Source organism: Raphanus sativus, chromosome 6, assembly GCF_000801105.2.
Source record: "Raphanus sativus cultivar WK10039 chromosome 6, ASM80110v3, whole genome shotgun sequence".
NCBI classification, from domain to species: Eukaryota; Viridiplantae; Streptophyta; class Magnoliopsida; order Brassicales; family Brassicaceae; genus Raphanus; species Raphanus sativus.
Window position 1 is genome coordinate 4,351,090 of NC_079516.1, and position 16,478 is coordinate 4,367,567.

At 34.3% G+C, this 16,478-nt stretch overlaps 3 protein-coding genes across 3 annotated transcripts; 2 read left to right on the plus strand and 1 right to left on the minus strand.

Annotated features, from left to right (window-relative positions):
* Positions 1 to 4,288: 4,288 nt before the first annotated feature.
* LOC108811577 (VQ motif-containing protein 19) lies at positions 4,289 to 5,233 on the minus strand. Its single transcript, XM_018583639.2, has one exon. It carries the CDS (start codon positions 5,139 to 5,141, stop codon positions 4,458 to 4,460), a length of 684 nt encoding a protein of 227 aa, XP_018439141.1. The 5' UTR covers positions 5,142 to 5,233; the 3' UTR covers positions 4,289 to 4,457.
* A 6,418-nt stretch (positions 5,234 to 11,651) lies between these two features.
* LOC108811371 (protein GRIM REAPER-like) lies at positions 11,652 to 12,158 on the plus strand. Its single transcript, XM_018583418.2, has one exon. The coding sequence runs from the start codon at positions 11,652 to 11,654 to the stop codon at positions 12,156 to 12,158; it is 507 nt and encodes a 168-aa protein (XP_018438920.2).
* A 1,097-nt stretch (positions 12,159 to 13,255) lies between these two features.
* LOC108807646 (RNA polymerase II C-terminal domain phosphatase-like 5) lies at positions 13,256 to 14,286 on the plus strand. Its single transcript, XM_018579910.2, has one exon. The coding sequence runs from the start codon at positions 13,318 to 13,320 to the stop codon at positions 14,284 to 14,286; it is 969 nt and encodes a 322-aa protein (XP_018435412.2). The 5' UTR covers positions 13,256 to 13,317.
* Positions 14,287 to 16,478: the final 2,192 nt, after the last annotated feature.

Consider the following 16,478-nt stretch of genomic DNA (forward strand, 5'->3'; position numbering starts at 1 on the left):
TCAGCTTGCCAATACCTTTGACTTCACTTGAAGTATTGTTACCCATCAATACTTTTCCACCTTCAAACTCCTTGAAATCAAATAAGGCATCTCTATCTGGTGTAATGTGGAATGTACAACCAGAATCCATGACCCACTCACTCTTGGGGTCCTTTTCACTTGCTGTCAAGATCATAGGAAACTCCTTTTCCTGAGCAACATTTGCAGAATCAGTTGCTCTCCCATTCTTTCTTTCAGGACAATCTTTCTTGAAGTGTCCTTCCTTCCCACATACCCAACACTCTCTAGCTTTGGGTTGATTCCTTAGCCTAGATTTAGACCTTGAATCCCTGCTCTTGGATCTTCCACTCGACTGACCAGAACTCTTCCTCTCAGGTCTACCCCTGGACACAACCAAACCTTCGGCATTTGACTTAGCCTTTCCAATGAGCCCCTTTTCCTTTAGCTCAACTTCCTTGGCATATGCAGAACTAGTTACTTCATTCAGAGTCAGTGTTTCCTTTCCATTACCGTATTTAAGTGTATGAACCAGTGAGTCAAACTGCCTTGGGAGACTCGACAGGACCTGGATAGCTTGGTCCTCATCACTCACATTAATGTTCAAACTCGCCAAATCGTCTACCAGTTTCAGAAACACATCAAGATTCTCCTCTATGCTTTTGTGCTCTTCCATCTTAAAGCTGGCAAACCTCTGCTTCAAATAAATCCGGTTAGGTAAAGATTTAGTTTGATAATCCCTTTCCAAAGCCTTCCATACTCCTAGAGCTGTTGTCTCCTTCATAACCTTTCGTAAGATCATGTTGCTAAGAGAAGAGCATATCAGATTCTTTGCTCTCTTATCCTTCTCCTTTTTCAGCAGATCAACCGGAGAACTCATAGCTTCTGTGACCTCACCTTCCTTTTCTTTTCCTTTAACAGAACTGCTGGATCCTTCTTCTTCAAGAACAAAATCCAAACCCTGAAGCTCAAGCAGCATAAGCATCTTAAACTTCCATAATCCAAAGTCTCCTTGACCGTCAAACTTCTCCACCTTAAATTTAGCTAGAGCTGGTTCCATGACTCAAGACTTTATCCTCTGCTAAAGCTGAACACCCAAACCAGAAACCCCTTAACTTCTTCAAACAACTTCAACCGCTGAACAGAACCAGAAACCCCTGAACCTGTGCAGCCAAACACCAACAGCAGATCAGAAACTGAAACCGTAACCTCTCCTTGCTGAACCTGATGCTCTGATACCACTTGTTGAGATAATTCCTTAAACCAATTGACCGGTTTATATCTCGCTTGACTAATTTAACCTAGCACACTTCTTGTTGTTGTTTGAGGTTGTTAAAGACACAAGAGATTTTTTGACCCAGTTCCCTTTCGGTACATCTGGGGAGAGGACGGCACTCTCAACGATTCACTAGTATCAAGTGTTTACAAGAGCTTTCTTTACACAACAACCTTTGTGTCTCTCTATTCACCTAGAGACAACACAACAATGAGCTAAAGACTTAAACTCACTGAACCTGTGTGTATAAGAGATGAAAAACCCACTCTTCTTGGAGAAGAAACAGCCTGAGACTCTTGACCGGATCTCCCTTGCCTTCTCTCTGTAGATACTCCTTCAAGCTCTTTCCTTTGCTCTTGCTTCTTGCCTCTCTCCTTTGCTCTTGCTTCTTGCCTCTCTCCTTTGCTAATCTCTCCTTTAGACAAATGAGTGTTAGAGTGGCAAGAAATTAGGTTTAGAGACTATATAAGTGTCTCCCTAAACCTAATCACTAATGGGCTTTCGACCATAATAAGGCCCAACCAAACATGACCAAATTGCTCACAATCAGCTTCTCAAGTCTTGTGCCCAATTCTCAAGTCTTGTGCCCAATTCTCAAGTCTTGTGCTTTATTCTCAAGTCTTGTGCAGATCATAATTCAACACCTTCACGAGTAACATCCCACTGAAACAAACAAATAAAAAGACAATAGTCACCCTAACAAATTATTTCACGGTGACTTATCTTCGCCGCAGGTTTGCTGAACCAGCTCCTCCACGCCTCTATACTCCGTAGTGTCGACAGGCTGCCTAACATCCTTCAATTCCACCGCCACCTTGTCTTCTTGAATCCTGTCGCTGTCGTCGCATCCCCCGCAACCGCTTCGCTGATGTTCTGACCTGTTTTCTTGGCCGCTTTCCAGGCGCCGTCCATCGCGTCCTTCATGTTTTCTCCGGCGTTCAAGGCTGCATCCGTCGCTTTCTTCACCCCTTCCTTTGCCTTGTCTGATACGTAAGTCGTTGTAGACCTATATGTTTGTTGAACCTTGCTCGTTCTGACGGTCTCTCATGCTCTATAGATAATTAATCTACGGATGATTAGCTTTAATACCAATTCAAGATATATCAGGAAAGAAAAAAATGATGCATTCTTAGATAACAAAGTTTTGGAAGAAGCATAGCTATTATCTTTAATTTTTGGTATATGAAATCATCAAAATTTCAAAATGTTAAACTCAAAATGAAATATTAAATGGACATGCCTCCGTTTGCCTAAAAGCGGTGAAGAAGCGGTCGAACCGGGAGGTAGCTTGTCGGAGGACATAACCGGAGATATCTTGTTACTTTTTGTGTACTTGATTTTTACTTAAACTGTTGCCTTCCCACATTATCTCAACTGCTTATGAAGTCAGCTAAGATCCAAAGCTTTCCGAAGTTAGTGAAAAGGTGAATGTGGATGACTAGTCCAACGACACGTGGATAGTGTACGACACGTTTACTAGTTGATGTGTTCTGTTTTGACACGTGCTCATATTGACCTACTAAAGACCAAGCTTGTCCATGTTATTAGGCCGTTCTAAATGTTTCCCACTGAAACTAGTTGGGTCACTAGAGATCAGGCCCCGCTTATGAAGAAAAGCTGGCAAATGAACCGGGTCACAGTAACACAGGGTGGCTACTGGCTACTAAGGAAGACATTGACAGTGGAATTAAACATGGCACAAGCCACCCGATGGGTCCTCTGGAGTTAGCTGACTTGATCGGTCTAGATTGACGTGTGCTGCATCAGGGATTTGTGGATTCAACGTTAACGCACCTTGTCCTCTTGTCGTTCAATACGTTGATGCTGGAAGATTAGGATAAAATCAAATCAATAAAAAATGAGGATCATGTGACTTCTAATACAAGAACGCTAAATGATGTATATTGTTCCTTTTGTTTCTTGATAGATATGAAATGTGACGAAGATATTTAGGAGATAATGATGAAAATCATCACATGATAACTTATATATAAGTTGATGATGCAAAGAATAACTAGTCAAATAGCTAAAGACAAATCTCTGTTGACAAAACAAAATAGCAAAAGACAATTCATTTGCAACATTTACTATTAGTCTATTTAGTGTGTTTGGTCGGTAACTTTTGAATGACAGAATGACACTTGGAACACAGTTTCGTAAATATTTTACCGATCAATAAAATATTACGGAATAAAAGAACAAAAACATAAATAGAAAGTTCATTAAGTGTGGAACAGTGAGTTTTAATAAATTATGGTAGAAAATTTTACAAAATCAACATTTTTCATATTAATAAATTATATGTTAATATTATCTTAAATTTTAAAATACATAATAATAAATTTTTAATGATAAATAGTATGTTGTAAATAAAATTATATTATAATTTGTATATTACTAAATGTCAATCTATTATTAAAACAGATTAAAAGATAAGCTAGATATTTATAATAAGAACTAAAATTTTTTTTAAAAATTTTGGTTGTTTTCACATTTTATAATAATTAATTTAATTATTATATTTTTATTTATTATAACAAATTGAATACCATATAAAATAGTTTGATCAATTTAATATGTATTTTACTATTCCACAAATTTAAAAACTTTTTGTGATTTAATTAATATTTTAATATCTCAACTATTTTCTGTGATTAATTCTGAGATTAATCAATAATTACTTATTAAGCCATTATCTTAATTAAAAGTTTAATCTTCAAACGGATTAATAATAGGTTGTTTTTGAAATTGTATTTCTTTTTTGAATTATACGGAGGTATTTTAGCTCCGCATAAGTGATCCAAATTAGTTATGTATTTTCTTGTTCCTGGCAATGCCAAAATTCAAACCTAAGTGACAGAACTTACATGTAAGCTTTGAGTCCTTTATCACTAGAGGTAGAAGGCCCTGTTTAAAATTGTATTTTCCTTTGAACGTTCTTTTCTTTTTATTATATACTTTTGTATAATTTAAACTGTACGTTGGTTTATATATATAAAACTGGAGAGCATCTTCTTATCTTTGACTTCTCTCATATTCTTCATTTTATTTTATACTATTCTGAATTGACACATTCTTGGCAACACAGTAAAAGTGTAAGACGAAACAAAGATTGAACAGAGCAAAGTTAAAAACGAAAGTTACAGTGGCAGTAAAACTTATTAACATTCTCTCTCGCCTCTCCTCAAGAAGTTCGATTCTCCGGCGACGCCGCCGATACTCTCGGAGAAGCCACCGGAAACAGCGGCAGAAGCTGCGGCTCAGATTCTCTCGGAGTTGTAATCGGCGACCGATGCAAGTAATAGCCCTTTTCCGACATCGCTCTCTCTTCCTCCGACAATGGCGACATCCTGTCGAAAGTGTCGCAGTCGTTCCCCTCGCCGCCGCCGTGTTTCAGCGGCGTCACGGGACTGTTCAGTGCTAGCTTCGGGAAGTCGAGACAGCTAGGCGACAGAATCTCCTGGTTTCTCGGAGAGAATCTCGGGCTCCCCGCACCACCGTTCCCGCCGCCGATCATGAGCGTATTGATCATGAGGCTGTTCCTGTGAGATCTCCTCTCGTAGAGTTTGTTTCCTGAGTGTTTCTTCGGCTGTGCTGTTTTGATCGGTGGAATCACGAAGTTGCTTTTGCCGGAAGGTGTCGGAGGAGGACGCGGCGAGTCCGGGGATCTAGGGGAGGAGCTTCCGGTGAGCATCTGGACGACTTGTTTGAAAGAGGAAGTGTCTGCTTGGACAAAAGTTGTCGGGTAATGATCAGATCTGGTTGTGATGTTTTGATGTAAAGACCCATTGATGATGGAAGAGGAAGCTGATGAAGAAGAAGTGGAAGATGGCGTTCTTGAGTCTCCTTGTTTTGTTGCAATCTCCATTAGTGTTTTATCCTTTTGGAAACTCTTAACGTTTTTTATGTGTGAGCTTGAGTGAAAGAGAAAGAAGACGATGGAATTAAATGGATGTCTCCTTCTTAAGGTTTTGGGGATTATAAAAGAAGCGGATTGGTTGGTTTTTTTGTAATTTGGAATCTTTCTTTATGGAAAATAAAAAAAAAATATTGTAATAAAATATACAAACAAATTAAAGTTGACATGAAGATTTGTGCCCAGGGAATCAAAAGATGTTTTTATTAGGCAATTTTAAAATTCTTACTTTGAATTTGTATGCCATAGCGCATAAAGTAATTGCAAATTAAAATGAAAGAAGTGAATTTTGTCTTTACTAGACTAATATTGAAATCTATAAAAAAAAAATTGAATTTTATAATTTTATATACTATTCTTTTTTTTAATTGAATATTAAATTGAATTCAAAAGAAAAAGACTATTTTTACATCAAGTGTAACCTTATCTAAAACTGTTTTCAAAAGCGAAATACAATATCAAAAATCTTTTACTCCTCCTAAATTTTTTTAGTTCTCTTTGGTAGAGAACCAAGTAGCCATCCCGCCTTCATACTCCTTGTCTGCTCCTCTCTGTATAGTGGTAAATCTGTTCCTCGTATTTTTGTCCAAACTTCTGATTAACAGCGTTTCAGGAAATGCAGTTTCATCATGTCTTCTTCTATTATTTTCTTTCCAAATAGCATGAATTGTAGACTCAGACGTATACTTAGCAATGAACAGAGTCACCCTGCTCTAGTTTGAAGGCCTCGCAACAAGCCTCACAATACTATCTCAATCAGCTGTATACGAACTTTCATCACACCTTTCATAAGAGTTCTTCATATTTGTGACGAGTATACACACTCAAAGAACAAGTGCTTTGCTGTCTCCAAAGGTTCCTGACAAAAACTGCAAGATGCATTTGTGTTTACATTCCAACTCCTCATTTTATCACCCGTTGAGAGTTTCCCCTTCATGGGCAACCAAACGATAAATGAGAACTGGGAGTAGCATACTTGAACCATACCACCTGATACCAATCACAGACTTGATACTTCTCTCTATATTCATCCACGTTTCTTTAGTAGAGAATCTACTTTTATACTTTCCATTTCCATTCATCCACTGCGAAACATCTTCCTCATGGGTTAAATTAGGTTTGTACTTCTATATCTCATCCTCAACTCTGTCTAATATCGGGATTCGATGCTACCTTCTTTTATACACTATTCAGAGAAGGCCGCATAAATAAATCCAAAACTTTATCGAATAAACAAATTATATTTGATATACACTCAAGAGGTTTATTTTAAAAGAAGAAAAGTTGGCAACATAAAAGAAGAAAAGTTGGCAACATAAACATCTAACCACCACTTGATCTAATGAAGATGGATAGCTGACAAAAAAAAAATGTCTTTTCTTTTTGCAAAAACAAAAAAGGAGGTTCATTCGTAATACACCTCTCCGCTAATGTAATTAATCTTTGTGTATGCATACATACATGATACACGTATATGATATTATGAATATAAAGGATTATCGTATTCGGGAAATGTTTCACATACACCAATCAAAGTCGTACACAAACACATGTGTTGTGTTTGTACATAATGTATGCGTGTGGGTATGACATCGACGTATCAAAATTTCGTTTGTGATTACAAATGAAAGAAACTTCGAGTTCTTTCTCTTAGTGGAAACTGTGGACTATATATATATCAAAAACCATATGCGATGTTACATATCATTATACATTTACGGGTTGATAAAACTATGTAGACCTGGACACAAATCAGATATTTGAATTTTTAAAGTATTTGTAATTTGGTTCGTATATTACAGATATCTATTTTTTTATTTGTTTTGTTTCAAAAAATACGGATATCCGCAAAAACGGATATCCGGAAAATAAATTAATATTTGCAGATATTTACGGATATTTCATATGTTTTGATTTACACAAATAATCTTGAAAATTTGATACAAGTTTGTTTTGTAAAATATTTTTTTACATGATATATAAGATACAAATTAAAAGAAATAGTGAATGTACATATTTTCTAATTTTTTTAAACTTAGTTAACAATTATAGTTAACACGAAACTTAAAAAGTTATAATTATCATAACTTTTTTTTTCTTTTTATGTGATACTTTAATATAAGTAACAATATGAATATAATTTGTCAAATCATGTGTTAGAATAATAATAATATAATTTTATACATTTAAAAACTTTAAATATAATCAAGATATATATGTATTTACAATTTTATATATTATGAGATCGGATATCCGCTTTCCAAAATTTAATATTTGTGATTTGCTTCGATTTCAACGGTTATTGATTTTTAATATTTGATTTGCTTCGTAAGTTTACGGATATTCGAAATTTTCGGATCAAATCAAAGCAAAAATGAATCCAATTAAATTTAACGGATAAAATATCCAGTCTTAAAATCATGTACATTTACAAGAAAAAGGTAGAGACTACATTTAGCATAAATGAAAAATAGACAAATAATGAATTAGTCGAAGTTTGAAGACATATAATGCTAAGTACATGTATCAAATTTAACATTTAATTCAAAAAAATAATAATAATAATAATTGTTCATTTTCCTTTTTCTCTACGACTCGTTCGCAGAAGTGGACTTTTGTTAAAACAAATTTAAAGAAAAATTCTTATTAATTTCCACCAGAATAAGTCTTGTCAATGTATATTTCTTAATTTGAACAAAAATCTTTTGTGCAAGATACAGTTTAGACTGGCTCCTTTTAGAAACGAAGAAAAAAGAAAGATGCGACAGGCGTGCATGTATCGAGACTCAAACCCTAATGTGAATATTTATTTAAATTAAAACTCGTCTGACCATCGGGACACTTGTATGCCTCAGATTGGCTGGTTTTCCTTTAGTTGAACGAGCAAATACTCATATTAGTCTACCTCTAACTATAAATTTATAATTAACTTCAGGTTGGCCGGTCCAATTTTAATTAGAATAAACAAGTATTAGTATATATGTATTTTTGATCGAAAGTATATGTGTATTTGATTGTCCATAAAAAGCATACTATATGTGATGAAATATAGTATGTGTCGTGTTTACGATACATTTTAATTCGAAGGTAAAATGATTTTACATTAAAAAAAAAGATTTACATATGATTTGGTTAGTTTCCAATAAATAATGTTCTCTTCTTTACTATGCTTGAAAACTAATTAGTTAAAACGATAAATCGTTGATGAAAAAGTGATGTTGGATCTGCTTTAATCTTTAATATGCTTGAGTAGTTAGATAAGCAAATTAATGATGACAATAGAGAGAGAAAAATTTGGGATGATATAATGATTTTATCTTGGTTAAATGTAAGCAAATCATATTTTATCATAGCATGTAGTTGAAAGTCAATTGCAATAATAAGATGGTGAGACAAAGACTATTAATTAATACTATTTCTATTTCACAGAGAGAATATATTTAGACATTTTCCACACATATTAAAAAATTAATTAAAATATATTTATATTTTAATTAATATCATCAGTTTAACTAATAGTATTTTAGATAAATAAATCTATTTATAAATTAATGCATTTTACAATTGATATTGAGCTGAAAGTGAGTATAAATTTCATTTGTAATTATAAAACGACACTTTTAATGTAACAAAAAAATGATAAAATAACACTTAATATAAAACAGAGAGAATATTAAACTAAATAACTAAATACCACTATTAAAGAAGAAAACGAATCTATACTAGACACATATCAAATAGTACCATAATTTTCATTATTTGTGATTTGTTTCGTATTTCACAAATATCCGTATTTTTATTTGTTTTGTTTTAGAAAAATATGAATATCCAAAAAACTAGATAACCAGAAAATTTATAATATTTGCTGTATATTCACAGATATTTTATACTTTGTTCAATAAAGTAAATGTAGAATAAAGTAAGAAAGACTACAAATATATTTTTTGTAGTCTTTTTTACATAATATAAAATATGAAGTAAAAAATAATGAAACTCAATGTCTAATAGATTTTTAAAATTAATAAAATTTTCTTATAATTCTAAACTGAAATTTTTAGAAAAATTGTAGTTTTCTATACAGATTTTTTTATTCTTTTCTTAACTTGATATTTTATAAATATTTTTATAAATAAAATCAATAAAATTATATATTAATTATGTAAGTATATATTTAAAACTTTATATTTAATTATAGATATACATATTATATAAAAGTTGGACCGGATCTGATATCCGTCTCTAAATTTTTTAGTATTTGTGATTTGCTTCGAAAACTTACGGATATCCAAATTTTTAGATCGAATCGAAACGAATAACAAATCGAATCAAATTTAACGGATAAAATACAAGCCTTTTATCTTTACTGCCTAACCCATAGTTTTTGTTTTAAATTGCCAAACCATGGTTGGTTTCCCACTTTCTTTCTTTTTACTTATTTCGGTTGCTAATGTGCTGGGGGATATATTCACAATACTTCAAATTGAGTTTCTATTAACTATATTAATTAACCTAAAGATGCTTCCATTAGTGGTTACCAAATGCTCACTTGTCATAATCATTAAGTAGCTAGGTCCCGTCAAATTTTATATTTTAAGCTAGTATTAAGTCATCACCACAATTCATTCAAACCATGTACATTCCTATTTTTACCTAAATTCTGATACAAAAGAATGACAGACGAGTTTGACTATCTATATAAACAATTCATTCAAACCATGTACATTCCTATTTCTTTTCTTGGTCAGAGTGCTGGTTTATTATATGATATATATTTGATGATGTTTATTTTTGCATCGTTCACGGCAAGAAAAAAAATCCAAGTTCAAGTGCCCTCCACCAATTTTTAATCGGCTGTAACAGTAAAATGTAACAGTAAAAAGAAAAAGAAAATCACAGTCGACTTTTGCCCATGGCCAACAGCTGCCTAGGTTCGTCGGACAAAGTTCAAACATTAACAAACGAATAAGCAAAACAAATTCTCGCATCTACTCAGATATTAAAGACTACGAGTTTATTATAGTTGTTTATATAAGGTTGGTCTTAACATGCAAGTAGTTTCAAATTAGGCAAATCTGGCCCATTAGAATACAAGGCGTGACCTCTATATCTCTCCATAACATGAATATCTTTAGTTACATTAATAGTACTAGTATTGATGATATAATTCAGTTAGAAAATAAATAGAATCCTCGACATCTGAGACTTGGTATAGAGTATAGACTGACTATACTGTCTAGGCTTATAAAATGTCATGTGCGTAATAGTCTCGGATCATTGAATAGAGAATAACAATACATTTTCTGCATAGTAATGAAATTATCCTACGTTTAATAGTATTGATGATTAGCAATGATTGTGCATGATCAATGTAATATCCACCGGCTCTGTGAAGGTCACCGGTCAACGTTTAGTAAATAGTCAACGGAAAGCAGTAAAAGTAACGAAACTTTGGAAGTGAGACGTGAACAACGCGTGGAGGGAAAACATTAGAGTGTCTTTGATCGCGTAATGCAAGCAAGCATGATGGGCATGTGACTCTTACCGAGTGTCGTGGCACTCCTATCGTCACCACACGTGGAGGTTTGCGTAGGTTTGGCTGTGAGACAACACATGCATGAATTGCATGACTTCTCAAGTTCTCAGCATAGTATTAAAATGTCTTGATTATATTGTCTAAGTGCAGAAGAAATCTCATTATCAAATAAATAAACTAGGAAAGAAATGTGACATTTTGATTTTAGTAGACGGGTGGTGTTGATCTCGTGACTTATTGGTTAATGAACATACTTACTTCAACCTGAAGACTAAAACACATTAATTTTCACCAGAAAGACCTTGGCAATTAGCAAAAGTATGTATTTAGAGATGATTATCTGAGAAGCATATATTAGTTAAATCATCAAAATTCCAATGTAAGTATATAGTGTTAATTTAAAAATTATATTTTGGCAAAAAAAAAAACTAATGATGAGATGCTGTTAAGAAAGTGTGTAACAAACAAACAAACTAAAGTAATACATCTCAAATTAAACATTAAACAAATCTTGAGTTTCACGAACTTTCTATTTATCTCGAGCTTATATCGTCCTCTGTAAAATAACATCTTTTGAAACTTTTATTTAATCGTTAACCAAAAAGAAAATGAAAGTAGCAGTTTGCTCAATACGGCAACTAAAAAGCTGTAACAATGATGAGGACAGTGGCAAAAAGATACTTGTAGCTTAAGGTATTGCATTTGATTTTCTTTTCACCTTCCGTTACAATTAGACAGCAAGTATCACTTGTTTTGGCTGATTCTAAGGATTTTTTTATAGTTTCTTGAACAATTTAATAAGTATACTTCAAATCCAGAGAGTTTATAAAACCTCTAATGACACTATAAATACACATCGGACATCTTTCCTTAAATTCCACGTTGCCGTTTTGTTTTGCTTTCCAGAATAAACTCATCACCTTAACCAAATGGTCATTAAGATCCCTTCTTATACGTTCTTTAAACTCATGCTACTCATCTCCTTAGTCCTCTATTCCCTCATAGCCGCAACGTCTAATCCCCATTCAGTTGTAGCCGAAGAAAATACCAATGAAGAAGACTCGGAGTTCTACATTCTTGACGAAACCCCCACAATACTTTCAAACCTAACAATATCATCCAAAACCAGACTACTAGTTTCCCACCACAGAAAGATCAGAAAAGGGATGAAATGTCATGTCTCCCGTCACAACATTTGCAATGGCGTAAAAGCAGACAAGGGGACAAGCTTGTTGTATTGTTGCAAGAAGCATTGTCGTAATATCTTAGGTGACAAGAATAATTGTGGACGGTGCAGTCGCAAATGCAGATTCGGGCAACGATGTTGCGGAGGCGTATGCACCTATGTTGGGTTTAATCCTGACCATTGTGGTAAATGCAACAAGAAATGTAAATCTGGGGCTAGATGCGAGTATGGATATTGTGGTTACGCTTGATTTTTTCGACTATAAAAATAATTGGAAGGTTATGTGATAATTTGAAGAGTGTTGTATTATCATGCAGAAATTTAAAAGTATATATTTCGTATATAAGATTTATAGGCATACGCACACCATGATTCTTCGTGAATATATGTAAAACATAACTAGTGGAAATTAGTTATTCGTCATCTCGTTGAAATATTTGTTAGTACTGCCTGAAAACAAAACATGTGAACATATTCTATTGGCACAGTGTCGCATAAGACTATGATGAAGACAATATTCATCTTAGAGATGTAAGAGCTTTCCGTCATCTCTGACCTGCTGTTCTTTTAGCTTTTGCACTTTTTTTTTCACTAACCTCGATATTTTGTAGTAGCATCACTGATGAGTTTGAACATCATAGTATTACAGTATCATTAACCTTTATGTATACATATGTAACAACGAACTAGAAAAAATATTTAGTACTGTTGTTCGAAAATATTGGATTCCATCTTTTTTCTTATACAAGTTATGAAAAATAACAGGTATCGATGTCTATAACTTAAAGGACTAATTAGTAGGTCTGTTATATCTTTCAAGGAACATACATGTTTCGTGTTTTAGATTGTGGGCAATAGAGGCTGAATTGAGTACTAGCTTTCAGGTCTACTCTTAAATTTTTCATAAGTTATATCCATTTGTGGGTTCTACCTGTAAAAGAGAGTAGGTTTTGTGAGTTTAGTTAGGATCCAACTCCTACCAACTAGTCTGGCTGCCGGTTCTACTGTATATCAGATGTAAAAACTCAGGAAAATTGAATTGAACACAAATAGTCAGACATTATAAATAAGATCATCGCGATTTTTTAAATTGAACACAAATAGTCAGGCATTAAAAAGGAATTTGTTTTTGTTCAAAAAAAAAAAGGAATTTGTTGAGATTTTCCTATATTCGATACCCTTAACTGCATTTCCTTTTATTTCGATATAAGATCATTACGACTTCCTCTTTTCTATCTATTATTAATTTCAATAAAATCAGATTTTATTCCTTAGTAGATTCTCTCGACTAAAGGTAAAGGGTTTTAGTGAATTTTCTGCCAAATTAAATTACTCAGTTCTAATAATTAGTTTAGGTTTTTCCTTTCTGCTTCTTTCTTCGGAACTGGAGAAGTCAAAACCCAATTGCTATGTTACTGTCTGTAATTCAAGTTCAGCTTTATTTCCTTTTCCTTCAACTTTTGTTCGAAATATATTTACAAACACCTTATGAGAAACCAAGACAGAAAATTCGGAAGCTCAATCCAGAGACGACGATGAACACGAACGTGTTATCATCATCATCATCATCATCACCATCTCATTCTAACTGTGGTCATTGGTACGTTCGTAACGGAACCTGCCTCGCCTGCAAAACGAAGCCAAGCCTTGTCGGATCCCGACAATTCGATTATCTTTTCTCCGATTTACGTCTGAGCCAAGAAGCTGTATCTTTTACAAAGCGTCTCACAACCCTAATCTCACTTCACACACACAAGAAACTTCACTTAGTCCTTGACTTGGACCACACGCTAGCCCACTCCGTTAGGGTTTCCAATCTTTCTGAAGCAGAGAAATACCTAATCATCCAAGGTGAGAAACCAGGATGTTTGAAGCTATATGACAGCAGGTTAATAAAAGTTAGACCGTTTGTCAAAGCATTCCTTAAAGAAGCCAACAAGCTATTCAACATGTATGTTTACACAAAAGGCGATCTGCGCTACGGTCAAGAAATTGTGAAGATGATTGATCCGATCAAAACCTATTTTGGAGACCGAGTGATAACCAGAAGAGAGTGTCCTGACAAGAAGACACTTGATCATGTCTTGGCTGATGAGCGTGGAATCGTGATTGTGGATGATACGGTTGAGGTTTGGCCTCTTCACATGAGAAACTTGTTGAAGATCACTAGGTACTTCTACTTCAAACACAATGGTATTGGTATGTCGTACGCTGAGAGGAAGACAGACGAGAGTAGAAGTAATGGAGCATTAGCCAACCTTCTGAAGTTCCTTAAGGAAATTCACAATGAATTCTTTAGCTGTGACGTCCAAGAAGAGTTGGATTCAAAGGACGTTAGGTTGTTGATAAAGGGTCCTTTCAAACCACATGGATGTTGATTTCTTCCGTTACAAATTTGATTTATTTATCTACACTTTTTATCTTAAAAAAAAAAACTTTTGGAGATGTAATCAGTCAAGAGACTTGACTGTAACTATATAAAGTGGATTCAATCCACAACATTCACTTAAAAGACAGCTTGAGGTTTAGAAGCTCCTACTAACAATTAGGACGTTCTTGTTTTATGAAGCTAACAAGAACTGTAAGAGTCTCTCTCTCTCTTTCTCTCACACTCAGTTTTCAGTTAGGTAAAGTCAAAAAAACTTTTTACTGACTCTTTCCATCCTCAATTCACCGAAGAAATAAAAACAGGAGGAAGAGTGCCAAAGCTTGTGAGCTTTTCTACGGTTTAAGCTGGCTTTAGGGAGAGCTTGGGTTCCTCTTCCACGTTGTTTGTACCTCAAACGTCTATGCTTTGAAAACATTGATCTCTGTTTCTCTTTCCCTGAGACTGCTAAAGTCCTAACCTCTTCCAGCTCATTGATTGTTTGGTCCAGTTCTGGAGGAGAAGAAGAGTTTGCTGCAGCTTTCTTTTTAGCGTTCTTCTCACACTCATGAAAAAAAAAAACAAAGAATTTAGAAACAAACCAATGAATAAGATAACAAACATAGTAAATGTAATTTGCCTTGAATTTCTTTTCAGCTTCCTTTTGAGCTCTTATAGCAGCTTTAGCAGCAGCTTTCTCTTGTAGTTTCTTCTTCCTTTTCATAGCTAACCTTTCTTTCTCTAACTGCTATTCTCGTTTCATCTCCTTCACAGTCTCTTCTTCTTCTTTTTGTCATTCACTGGGAACTCCAAATTAGTAACATCACTTTCCTCAGCACTTGACTTGCTGTTGAAACCTATCTCCTTGTTCCTTGCTTCTTTCTTTTGTTTATGGGTGATTGATTACATTCATCTTGTGAATTGCCTCAACTTCCTTTCTAGTCTTTAGTAGGGCTTGCTTTTCATGAACAAGCTCACCTCCAGGATCTCTAATCCTTCCATCTCAGCTCAGTGTGATCTTTCCTAGAGTGAATGTGAGATTTTTTTTCACGTAATCATCCCTATAAGCCTTGTCCTTGTTCCAACGAGTCATGAATCTATCAACCTATTACAAAGACAGAACCAAGATCAGATTCTCTCAAGTCTAATACACGGAATCAATTAAATTAAAATAACAAAAACTCCTATACAATTTCACACAGTTTTTTTCTCCCAATTGCCAAACACATAAAGTCTATCATATTAATATCTACCTCTTTTGACTATATCTTGCTTAGTTTCCGATCAAATTAGTTGACTTATTTCTTACCCTTGGCCATTTGAAAACTCAGGACATTTTAAGATTAAACATGCTACTCCTAGCGGATGTACCGAACCAGCTTGTATTGACAAAAAGTATAAGCCCATCAAATATGTATATTACAGTCAAGGCTCAATTAATTCAAGGTATAGTATGTGCCTTGGTCCATGTCGAGCTTCTGAGTCAAGCCAGTGAAGCTAACTGTGATCTCGTGATCACTCCATGTGGCTGGTGAAATGGTTAAGCGCGTAGATTGTTGCCACTGACGTAATTACCGCGACATAAATCAACCTTTTGGCTATTACAACAACATAAGGTCGGATTTCATGTGTGAAAGCAAATCTTCTGGAGACTCTTTGCTATGGTGGTCCCCACTTAAAAAATGATGCAAAGCTGCCAAAGCTATGTCTGGGCGTTTGGGTACCTATCCGGGTACGGATCGGTTCTTTCGGGTATCGGGGTTTTCGGGTTTAAAAATTAAAACCCATTCGGGTATTATAAAATTTCGGATCGGATTCGAGTCGGATCTTTCCGGGTTCGGGTGGGTTCGGTTCTGATGTAAAGGAACCTGAAAATGAAAATAACCGAATAACCAATGTATCTGTAACGGGTTCGGATAATAGTACCCAAAATAACCATATTATCCGATTCAGTTCGGGTATTTTGTATCCAAACTACTCAAATGTACTAAAAAATAACCAAAAATACTCATTTGACACAATTTTGTTTAATTCTATCCAAACTACAATATTTTATCCGAAAATACACAAAATTATTGAAAATAACTAATATATTAAATTTATAATTAAAATTAAAATAATTATACATATAGTTATAAATAATATTTTGAAATATATATTTTATTTCAGATATCTTCGGATACCCATTCGGTTTTCGGTTCGAGT